The sequence below is a fragment of the Macaca thibetana genome, chromosome 4, assembly GCF_024542745.1.
Source record: "Macaca thibetana thibetana isolate TM-01 chromosome 4, ASM2454274v1, whole genome shotgun sequence".
NCBI lineage: Eukaryota > Metazoa > Chordata > Mammalia > Primates > Cercopithecidae > Macaca > Macaca thibetana.
Window position 1 is genome coordinate 86,159,239 of NC_065581.1, and position 12,521 is coordinate 86,171,759.

General features: G+C 42.5%; 1 protein-coding gene across 1 annotated transcript in view; it reads right to left on the minus strand.

Annotated features, from left to right (window-relative positions):
* Positions 1–3,915: 3,915 nt before the first annotated feature.
* The window catches only part of GABRR1 (gamma-aminobutyric acid type A receptor subunit rho1), a 39,527-nt gene continuing 30,921 nt past the window's right edge, over positions 3,916–12,521 (minus strand). Inside the window, exons 7-10 of the mRNA XM_050789548.1 lie at positions 11,008–11,148; positions 7,585–7,737; positions 5,972–6,168; positions 3,916–4,755 (exon numbers count right to left, since the gene is read on the minus strand). Of these exons, the coding sequence (XP_050645505.1) occupies positions 4,462–4,755; positions 5,972–6,168; positions 7,585–7,737; positions 11,008–11,148 (785 nt within the window). The 3' untranslated portion in view covers positions 3,916–4,461. The remainder of the gene's footprint in view (positions 4,756–5,971; positions 6,169–7,584; positions 7,738–11,007; positions 11,149–12,521) is intronic.

Genomic DNA, 12,521 nt, shown 5'->3' on the forward strand with positions numbered 1-12,521 from the left:
AAGGAAATAGATTGAAATTAAATTTAGAATATGGAATTGAAAACACATCCACTTATTTTAAGAGTTGTGATAATACTGAAGTGAGCTAAATGGTTTTACTTTTAACATTGTTGACGTGTGCATTGGAGAATGTACTTTCTTATTACTGCAGGTACTGAAATTTCCCATACATAGCAAGCCCTGAAATTCAGTTGTAGCAATTTTCTTGATAACGTCAAAATGAAATTGTTCTTTCTCTACATGGATTATTGTGATTGTTATTTTAGCCACACACGGTACTGGGCTCCATGGTTCTGAAGGAGGAGATGCAGGCACAGGACTGGGTTATGTCAGGGACTCTCCATGTTCAAAAAACTCATCATACAAATAGCTGATGGACTGACATTTTAAAAAATAAAACAAGCTGAACCTTCACCACAGATAGTTTGAGAAGCTCTGGTCTAAAATGTTTCCTACAATGTAATAGGTGCTCTGTATTACTTGACGAATATATGAATAAATGAATGAATGAATTAAAATATACCAATGATTAGTTAAAATATTTCCTTATAGCAATGTTTATGTATTGTGTATGACAGTTTGGTTGGCCAGTATTTATTATCTGTAATAAGGTGAATGAACATTGAGTCAAGAGTCTTTCACTTAAGGCTGGGCACGATGACTCACGCCTGTGATCCCAGCACTTTGGGAGGCTGAGGCGGGCATATCATGTGAGGTCAGGAGTTCGAGACCAGTGTGGCCAACATGATGAAACCCCATGTCTACTAAAAATACAAAAAAAAAAAAAAAATAGCCAAGCATGGTGGCAGGCGCCTATAATCGCAGCTACTCGGGAGGCTGAGGCAGGAGAATCGCTTGAACCTGGGAGGCAGAGGTTGCAGTGAGCTGAGATTGCACCACTGCACTCCAGCCTGGGTGACAGAGCAACACTCTGTCTCAAAAAAAAAAGTGTCTTTCACTTATTAACCATGTTATCTGCATGTTGTTCCATCAGCCTCTATTGGCTTTTAGAATTTCCTCATTCAGGTTCAAATGAAACAGAATGTGGAAGTATTTTTTGTAAAACTGGATTTACAAATGTGAGGTTTCATTGTCACTAAAATATAAGCCATTTTTTATTCTAAGATCTAGCATCACCACCCTTCCCTATAAAGTATGAATTATGAAGGCAACTAGAGAAGAGTGAAACTCCAGTTCTCTACTGCCTAACCCCTCTGCACATCTGGATGATGCCCACACTGCATCACAGCGATAAAAATCCTTCAGAATCCTACAGCGCCTTCTGAATACCAGGCAGAGAATACATTAGGTTTGATATGGTTTTAGTCAAATATATTTTAACTCTTCAAAAATTAATTATTCAAGCCAGGCACAGTGGCTCATGCCTGTAATTCCAGCACTTTGGGAGGCCGAGGCAGAGAAAGATTGCTTGAGGTCAGGAATTTTACTTGAGACCAGACTGGGCAATATAGTGAGATTTTGTCTCTTCAAAAAATTTTAAAAATTAAAAAAATATATTCAGTATGGCCACATGGTATCTGCCCATTAACCAGACAATATTATTAACCAAATCTTCCTATTCATGCCAGTAAAATGTATTAAGTACTATAGATGCTCAGATATATTATATGGTTTTCTCCAAACTTATCCTTCAAAAAAGAGGGAGTTGCTTTATATTTGGGTCCTTACTAAGTCATACTACAGAGCTCTCTGTCAATTACATAACTTTGACAGAAAAAGTAATGCCTTAAAAAAACACATTAGCATGGAAATTATTAAATTAATGCTAGTTTTAGATACTCAAAGTGGTCACCGGGAATTGCCAGAAAAGATAGCAAAGACATTTAACATGAATTTAATCACTGATTCCTCACAATCACTGGTGTGACTATCAATGTAAATAAGTCTTTTAAATCTCACTTTAAAAAACAATGCTGCATGTGATTATGTCGTAAAAATCATCAAGAATAAACATCTAAAAGATGCATTATACTATTAAGCAAATTGACAGTTTCCACTGGCATCTGTTATTGAATGAACTGGGTCTCCCTGTGGCCCCCAAATTCATATATTGAAGCCCTAACTCCCAACATAGCTGTATTTGAAGATAGGCCTTTACAAAGGTTTAATTACAAAGGTTTAACCTTTACAAAGGTTAAATCAGGTCATTAGCATGGGCTCTATTCCAATATGACCACTGTCTTTATAAGAAGAAATTAGGACACACACATACAGAGGAAAGACCATGTGAAGACACAGTGAGAGAACAGTCATCTACAAGCCAGGGAGAGAGGCTTCCAGGGAAACCAAGCCTGCCAACACCTTGGTCTTGGACTTCAGCCTCCAAAACTATGAGAAAATAAATTTCTGTTGTTTAAGCCACCCAGTCTGTGGTACTTCGCTATGGCAACTTTAGCACACTGATAGAGTATCCCATAGGCTGCTTCAAATGGTGGAGTATCCCGTACAAACAGACGGAAGTTCAGGTGGTGTGCCCTCGATACATTCCAGCTGACTCACAGTGGCCCTAGTGATCATGAGGAAGAAGACAGCAGCAAAGATGTCTGTAAAGAGTTTGATTGCAATTGTTCTATAAAATAATCATGGGAAAAAGCAGTGTTTTTAAAATAATATTTTTAAATATCAAAAGTTAACATTTAGGGGTAGGTGCGATGGCTCACGCCTATAATCCCAGCACTTTGGGAAGCTGAGGTGGGAGGACTGATTGAGCTCAGGAGTTTGAGACCAGCCTGAGCGATATAATGAGACCTTGTCTCTACAAAAACTTTAAAAAATTAGCTGAGTGTGGTGGAACACGCCTGTAGCCCAGCTATGCAGGAGGCTGAGGTGGGAGAACCACTTGAGCCTGGGAGGTAGAGGTTGCAGTGAGCTGAGATGGCACCACTGCACTCCAGCCTGGGTGACAGAGTGAGACCCTGTCTCAAAAAAGTAAAATGAGAATACAATATTTAAACAGTTAAAATTTAACTATTTCATCTAAATCCCTTTAAGTTTATTCAAGTTTGCCAAAAAACTTTCTTTTGGCGAGTTTTCATTGGAGATAATGGGAGATTACATTATAATTAGGGTTTAGGCAAATAGGCTTTTTCAAATTAGTATACAGGCCTGCATATGTAGAAATATAATATTTAGTACTGGTGATGAGTCAAATTAACTTTGAAATGAAAATGACATTATTGTGTATATAATTCACTTTATTAAAGTGAGTTTCAAATAAAACAAATGCTGTTTGGGTAAGTTTGGTGGGGGTTGATCTATATAGTAGATATATAATATAAATAACTGTTTTTCAATGATACATCAAATTAGAACCCTCTCCTTTACCCCATGCCCTAACATCAGTTGCCATTGGGCCATCCTTTTGCCTGGTATCTGGGCTGTGTGGTCTAGGTGATGGCAGTTTTCTGGTTCATAGAAAATGCTGGCATTTCGAGTATAAATGCAGATGTCCAGTGACGTCTTCCCATTTATTTTGCTTTCTGATTTTCTTTTTCTCTTAAGAAACCGTGTGAGTATTTCTCATTCTAATGAGTTACAAGTAGTCCCAAATAATGTATTTCCTTGAAATGTTTATGCAGAAGAAATCATTCTCTACCCAAGTTCCTCAGTGAAGACATCATATCACTGAGAAAGGACTTCTCTTTGAACAAGGACATGCTCCAAGAAGAAGATACACGAAGTGGTGATTATATAAAAAGGGACCATTTAAACACAAATTTTCTAGCCTAGTTACCTCTATGACACAACAGACAAAATGCATGTGTGTACTCTAATCTTCCAAGTTTCCCTACCAGGGAAACTTTTACCAAAATCAGAAGCAATTGCACCAATCTAAAGAGTTTTTCTTGTGAAGGAGTAAAACTTGTGAACCACAGCATATAAAGAAAAATAATGTGAATATTATCATTGCCTTTTATTAAAATAAACATGCAGAGGCAGAGTCGCATACAAAATAGGTAATAGGTTATAAACTGAAGCATGAGTTTCTGTCAAAGTGAGGATTTAGGTGCATGTGAATTTCATGCAAATGGCCTTTAGGTGCTTCCAAGTCCACCTAGCCTGAAGAATGTAATGACACTCGAGGAAAATAAATTATTCATGTGAATAGCATCAAGGGTCTAATGGGTGGAACTAAATGTGCCCACAACACTGGTAGTGTGCTTTTCCAGGGGATCTGGGTGACAACTAACATCAATCGCTACAGAGTCATACTCCTGCAGCACCTAATATAATGCTGTATATTCAATAGATGGTTAATAAGTACAAATTAAACCAGTAAGTGTCTTGTCAATGTAGCGTTGCAAAACTGCAGAAGGGATAGTGAAAACATGGGTGGGTCCTGGGACTTTTTTTTAACCATACCCTTAAATTCTTTTTCATTATACAGTTATTTCTGTAGTGCATGCCATGGAAATGTGAAATTTATAGAATTACAAACATCTAGGAGAAAATAGACCAGTATATTAAATTGAATAAAATGTATGCCGCTGGAAAGATGATCCTGGAGTATTTATCAATGGCGTGGGTGTCGATTCTCATGCTCACGTAGCTGCTTCTCTGACTTTTCCTCTGTGGGGAGCTCCTCTCTGAGGCCAGGGTCAGCTGCACCATCATCCTGTCAGGCTTCTCTCCATTCTCTGGCATGTAGTTGTCCAGGTCATTCACCTCCCCGTCACTGTAGTTGCCATCCAGCATCACAGTGCGGGGCGGAGGTAATCCACTGGTGCAGGGAAGCTGCAAACACAGCAAACACACTGGGGTGTGAGCTCAGCATCACCTCTCAGAAGCCCTTCAAAAGGAACTGCATAGTGGAGGGTGTTACCTTTTTCTGGTTTCTGGTATTCCCAGTTTGGGAAGAGGGTAAGTATCTTTTTTTTTTTTTTTTTTTTGAGACTTGAGTTTCGCTCTCATTGCCCAGGCTGGAGTGCAATGGCACAATCAGTCTCAGCTCACTGCAACCTCTGCCTCCGGGGTTCAAGCGATTCTCCTGCCTCCGCCTCCCAAGTAGCTAGGATTACAGACACACACCACCACGCCAGGCGGATTTTTTGTACTTTTAGTAGAGACGGGGTTTCATCATGTTGGCCAGGCTGGTCTCAAACTCCTGCTCTCAGGTGATCCACCCACCTCAGCCTCCCAAAGTGCTGGGATTACAGGCGTGAGTCACTGAGCCCAGCCTGGTATCCATTTTTGCTGATCTAAAATCTGCATACTGACTCTTAGGAAATATCACAATGCCATACCAAAGACCAAGAAGAATGCTCATGATTCATAGATCACCCTGTTCTCCATGAGATCATAAGCTGTTATGAGCCCTTGATGAAAATGTTTACAGATCACATTATTACAAGTGTGTGCATGAACATGTGCATTTGCTATGGGGATGGGGATTGGCATTGTGGGGATAGATTACTGCAATATGGTTAGAGTTTGCTGGGGGAGATAACCCCTGAGCTGCACACTGCAGGAGGAAAGGAGAGTCAGGTGGGAGGGAAGATAACCTGGGGAAAGGTGGAGGATGCATGAGGTTACGTATGAAAAAAGATTTCCTAGAATGAGAAAGTTCTTCCCTGGACAATTCTTTTATTACACCTTTATGTTCATAAATAATTTGTTCCACCATGTTAAATTGTCATTTATTTTTCTCCTGGGATTCCCTCACTAAACTATGAACAACACCAAGAAGTTCCCTAACACTTAACTAAGACGTGGTCCAAGTATGTGGTAAGTGGAAAATAAATGTTTCAATGAATGAAAGATGTCACCCAAAGTAAATTTCACAATGACTTGAAATACACCAATTTGTTTGCTCTTCACAACAACCCTGTGAAGTAGGCACAGGAGAGGGTTTCATGACCCTGCTTTACAGGGGAGGTCTGCCCTGCCTGAGGTTCCAGAACTAGATCAGGCTCCATCCTGACCAGACACTATAAGCGCATGGCAAAGTCACCTTCTCCCTCAGCTTCTGTTCCTTCCTCTCCTGCACGGTGGTCAGGTAGTTGACGGCCGCGTACTCCAGCACCGAGAGGAACACGAACACAAAACTGACCCAGAGGTAGATGTCCACGGCCTTGATGTAGGAGACACGTGGCATGGAGGCGTTCACGCCCGTGATGATGGTGGACATTGTCAGCACCGTCGTGATACCTGCAAGCACAAGAATGAGAAACAAGTGTTTGCTTGCCTTTCAACAAACACGGGATGGTTTCATGCCTCTGCTCATTTGTCCCTGCTGCTCCCCAACCTAGAATGTCGCCATCCCTGCTCCACTGTCTAGCAAACACCTACACATCTTTCAAGATTTAGCTTTTCATGAAGCTTTTCCTGTTCCTCTCCCCCTGCATCCCTACCCTTTCACCCCTCTGCATACCCTGTGTATTCATCATAGCATCTGTGTCACTATTCTTCTGCAAAGAACCCTAGACATTTTGACATTAAAACATTTGTTTCAATTCAAGTTTTACAAAATAAGAGGTTGCATGTATGAACAGGTATATATGTTTCTTATAACTACTGCTCCATCAAGGGGAAAAAGCCCATAAGGTTTATTTTAATATCATGTCCTGGCTCTTGGTGTGCAGTCCTGTTGTCCCGGGCCTGTGTTGACAGCTGCCAGGGCACCCCCAGCAGCCACCACCATGCTGGCCCTAGCTGCCCATTCAGCATTGTTCACTTGAGGATTCATGGGTCAATTTCACTAAGGATGACAACATTAACTTCATTTATAGGAAACAGATTTTAAAACTAGAGTGTTTATCTATTTAGCACAGTAACTGTTCAAGCTATGGAACAACTGTTAGAGGACAAGGCATCTGTCCATGGAAATTTGCCCGGGATTTCAAATTAAGCTCAGAACATTTGTTTGGCAAACAGCAAATCACAGGGGATTGGGGTCATCTTAAGGGCCAGCTCCAATCCAGTTTCACTAAAACCTGGTGGGTCGCATTCTCCCCTGCAGCCCCTGAACTGTCTGAGCAATGGTGGTGTGTATAAATGGGTACAATACTTAAGGTGAGAAAAAGAGCTGATGGCAAATAGCCATAAGTGGAATGCTTATAGAGAAGGGATTCTCAGACTTGAGTGCATAGAATAATTACTGGGAGAGCCTGTAAAAAATGCAGGTTCCTGATCCTCCCTCAGAGATTCTCATTCTATAGATGCAGATGAGACCCAGGACCCTTCGTTTTTAACAATTTCCCACAAAGATTCTATCACAAAGAGCCCTTGAGCTACCATTTGAGAAACACTGTTGTAGGACATGATTCATTTTGCAGGTGAGCAAAGAAGGCACCTAAAGACCAGGCTCACCCACCCTGGAACATGGCTTCGATAAGACTAAAGGGGGTCTGTTTGGATGGGCACCTGCAGAGTCCTGGAAAGCATTTTGCTACATAGATTCCTAATTATGGGATTTTACCTATAAATAAATAACTCTTGAGTTTTTCCAAGTCATAACGCCAAAAGGGGTACAGAATCAATTTGAAAAGAATGGTTTTATCTGGAAGGAATTGTTAATACCTATATTTGCAGATGCTTGGAATATGCACTTGAGATATTCCTTACCTAAGGGGACTCTGGCAGGCACAGCTCTGCGGTCGATCCAGAAGGACACCCAGGACAGCATGACCATTAGGGTGGCGGGGAAATAAGTTTGGAGCAAGAAGAAGAAGATGTGGCGACGCAACGTGAAGTTAATGTACAGACGGTTGTACCAGCCTGGGGGACACAGGAATAAAAGACAGTACACATCATGGCTCCTTCATAAAACACATTTTATTCAGGAAATCGTAAGTGCCTTAGACACTCCAATGGACTCTTGGACCATGTCTTTATAAGGTGAAAGTGAGATAAATCATGGAACAAAGTGATTATACAGCAACACATACCACCTAGGTGCATCTGTTTCGAGAAACCTTTGGCCCTTGTCCTATTTACAAAGGGAACCCCTTGAAAAGATCATTTAAATTTTTTTCTTTTTTTAAGACAGGGTCTTGATCTGTCACCAGGCTGGAGTGCAGTGGTGCAATCTTGGCTCACAGCAGCCTCGAACTCCTGGGTGCAAGCAATCCTCCCACCTCAGCCTCCCAAGTAGCTGGTACCACTACACCGAATGAATTTTTAAATTTTTCTGGTAGAGACTGGGTCTTGCTATGTTCACCAGGCTGGTCTCGAACTCCCGGCTTCGAGTGATCCACCCACTTCAGCCTCCCAAAATGCTGACATTACAGGTATGAACCACCATCATGCCTGGGTCATTTAAACTCCTGTTACTCCCATTACCTGGTCTAGGGTTCAGCAACCTCACTATCACCTGGGAGCTTGTTATAAATGCAGATACCTGGGCCCCAACCCAAACCTACTTAATTGGACGTCCATTGAACAGTATTCTCGGCTAGGCGCGGTGGCTCATGCCTGTAATCCCAGCACTTTGGGAGGCCGAGGTGGGAGGATCACTTGAGCTCAGGAGTTTGAGTTTACAGTGAGCTATGATCGCCCCACTGCACTCCAGCTTGAGCCACAGAGTGAGACCCTGTCTCTATTAGGAAAAAAACAAATATGTATATGTGTGTATATATATATATGTATATATATGTATATGTATATTTATTATTTGTTCATAATTCATATGCACGTCAAAGTTTGAGAAGCACTGATTTAAACAATCTCTTTAGATTCCTTAAGGGGAGAAATGTGCTTTAAGTTAAAAAAGAAAGTTACATACAACATTGTATTTAGGAACACAGTGAACAATCACAGGTCCAGCTACATTTTAGCTCTTCTTTTGTATCCTTAACAAGGAAAACATATGCATGGAGGAGTTGAAGACAAAGGGAGGATGATGGAAAAAAAAAAGTAAAAGGCCTTATATGAGTGAGATGCCTAGGACTGAAAATAAAATGGATGCGGACTTGGTAATATGAACTTGGAAACTTGGCATCCCGGGTCATTATAATGCATGGGACACGCCTCTGGTTACCAGCAAGCTACTGCAGAGGGATTGTCAGAATGCTGAGGGTCAAAAGAACAGGGTTCCCCCAAGGAACCAATACTTTTGGGGTGATGGATACAGGAGATAGTATGTGCTAGGTTGCAGTGCTATGTTGGTTCTCCCTCTTACAGATTAGAAAGACCATGGAGTATTTAATAAGAATGTGCTTCCCTGTGCAGTCAGTTGCGCAAATTTTAGCCATAGAAACTGCATGAAGATTTGAGCAAAATCATCCTGAAAGGTGACTGGTCAAAAAAGAGGCAAGAAGCACAATTCACAGTTACAAAGATATGGAATCAACCTGAGTGTCCATCAACAGATGAATGGATAAAGAGAATACGGTATATACACACCATGGAATACCACTTTCCCATAAAAAAAAAAAGATGAAATAATGTATTTTGCAGTAACTTGGATGGAACTGGAGGCCATTATTCTAGGTGAAATAACTCAAGAATTGAAAAGCAGATACCATATGTTTTCACTTATAAGTGGGAGCTAAGCTATGGGAACACAAAGGCATACAGAGTGGTATAGTGGACACTGGAGACTCAGAAGCAGGGAGGGTGGGAGGAGAGTGAGGGATGAAAAACTACCTATTGGGTACAATGTACACCACTCAGGTGACAGATGTACTAAAATCCTAGACTTTGGCCGGGCACAGTGGTTCACACCTGTAATCCCAGTACTTTGGGAGGCCGAGGCGGGCGAATCATTTGAGGTCAAAAGTTCGAGACCAGCCTGGCCAACATGGTGAAACCCCATCCCTACTAAAAATACAAAAATTAGCCAGCCTTGACAGTGGGCGCCTGTAATCCCAGCTACTCGGGAGACTGAGGCAGGAGAATTGCTTGAATCCGGGAGGCAGAGGTTGCAGTGAGTCCAGACCTGGCCATTGCACTCCAGCCTGGGCGACAGAGTGAGACTCCATCTCAAAACAAAACAAAACAAATCCTAGACTTCACCACTATACAATTCATTGATGTAATCAAAACCCACTAGTATTCCCATTAGTATCCCTAAAACTATTGAAATTTTTTTTTTTTTTAAAGGCAAGAAATGGAGCGAGTTAACCTCAGCTATTTAGTGCAGGCAAACTCCCAGGAGAGAGGTCACAGAGCATGCCCTCAGGCAACAGGAGAGGGTGAGCCTGTCCCGACCCTTGGTTCAAAAAGGAACAACTGGGTCCACAGGGGACTGCACTGAGACTTAGAAGGGAGTCACCAGGAGGGGCCGTGCAAGCAGCATAGCAAGAGCAGACTGGTCAAGAGTGGAGTGACCCCATGGGGCTGGCTGGAGCAGGGAGAACGTAAATTGAAAACAACAGACCTGAATTATACTTGTTTCTTGCTGTCAAGGAGGAGGCTCAGATCGGCATATCATGGTTGAGATGCCTACTAAGCTGGCAATGCGATTGTCTCAAATAAACCCGCTCACGCGGCTTATGTTTTCAGTCCTTACTAATTTTTTAGGTTATTACTCTGATGCATTGGTGGTATCAAAAAAATCACTTCCACCCACTGCTTGCTACCCACTAGATTTCACTTAGGATTTCTGTCTTTAGTTTCTTTTCTTTTCTTTTCTTTTCTTTTGAGACAGGGTCTCACTCTGTCGCCCAGGCTGGAGTGCAGTGGCGTGATCTCGGCTCACTGTAACCTCGAACTCCAGGGCTCAAGGGATCTCCCACCTTAGTCTTCCGGGTAGCTGGGACTACAGGTATGTGCCACCATGCTTGGCTAATTTTTGTATTTTTAGTAGAGACTGAGTTTCGCCATGTTGGCCAGGCTGGTCTTGAACTCCTAAGCTCAAGCGATGCATCCACCTTGGCCTCCCAAAGTGCTGGGACGTGAGCCACTGCACCCTGCCTCTGTCTTTAGTTTCAAATATAAGTGACACTGCTCAATTGATGACCAATTCAAACCTTTCCTGTAATAGAGGGCGAACCTCTGAGACCAAGCTGAAGCCGCCCTGACTCTCAGCCCTCACCCCACACTTACCTGTGCTGCTGTAGAAAGCCAGTTTGGTGGTAGTGTGGAATTCTTGAATGAGGAACTGGGAGAGTGAGATCCGTTCATCTGTCTTTAAGGAGTCGTTGCCTTTTTTCCAGTACAGCATGAGGTCATCTTCTGTATAGGCATCTGAAAAGACAGGGGCCAGCGTCAGACACAAGGTGGTGGCAAGACAGGATGGTCTGTGGGGCTACGTGGAAGCTGTGCCCTGACCTCCCACACTGATACTGGGATTGTGATATGATAGTTTGAAAAACAAACCACAGTCTAAATAAAGCAAAACAATATCCAAAAAGACAAATTTAATTATCTCCACTCTTTCAAAAGTCATCAGAGCAAAGTTCTCAAGCCCAAATGCTCATACTTCTGCAAAAGTTTCACGCTAAAATTCTGCCATTTATTAGGTTCAATCAAGTGAAATTGCTATTTTTGTAAGTTAGAAATGGTTAAATATTGGCAAAATTTCACATGGCTCAGCCTTACAAACAGGGAGTAATTTAGCCTTTTCCTTTCTTCTTTCAAAGTGTGGCGACTCATCAATTGATGGCAAGTATCTGTAAACACTATCAGGTAATAAAGGCTGCATTTTAGCAAGAAAAGACCCACAAAGAGATGGGAGTGGAACAAGTCCCTCCTCTGTAGGACTCCAGTTACTCCTACTCAGGGTAAAGTCGAAGTGTCTCCATGATCATCACCCTTTCTGGTGCTACCATTTCCCCTTCCCTCACCTGCTTCCGGTGAACTCCGAGTGAACAAACCTACCTCCAGCCTGAGCATAACTGAGGAAAAGCCACATGGCACTGCCAGTCCAGTCTGCTCATGTGTAAACAATTCCTTCCAGGACTCCCTGGCACTATTTTATTCCTGTTTTCTAACACTTGACCTGTGTGATGGTCAGTTTCATGAGTCAACTCGGCTTGGCTATGGTACCCAATTATGCAAACAAACAGTAATCTGTAACAGTGTTTTGCAGGTGTGACTAACATCTGCAACCAGTGGACTTTAAAGGGGATTTTCCTGGATAATCTGGGTGGGCCTGATTCCATCAGGTGAAAGGTCTTAGGGGCAGAGCTGAGGCTTCCTGGAAGAAGAAATCCCACCTGTGGACTGTGGCATCCGCTCCTGCCCCAGAGCGCCCCTCCTGCACTCCCGATGGCCTGCCCCGCAGATGTGCGACTCTTAGCCAGCCCCCACAATCCCGCTAGCCACTTCCGTGCGATAAATCTCTACTCTGTATATCCTACTGGTTCTGTTTATTTGGTGGAGCCATGACCAATACAACCTGAAAAAAGGCTACATTCCAGATGGAGGCAGAAGCTGCCCAGGCATAGTAGGGAAAACTAAGTTCTGGAGACAATGAACTCAGTATTTCAGTCTGGCTCTGCCACCGAGCTCTGTCCCTCCTTTGTAAAATGATGATAACCTGCTCATCAGGCTCTTGTGAGGGTTGCATGACAAGGCAGAGGTAAAGCCATTGTGCAATAAGCAGCCGCTCCCTTGGT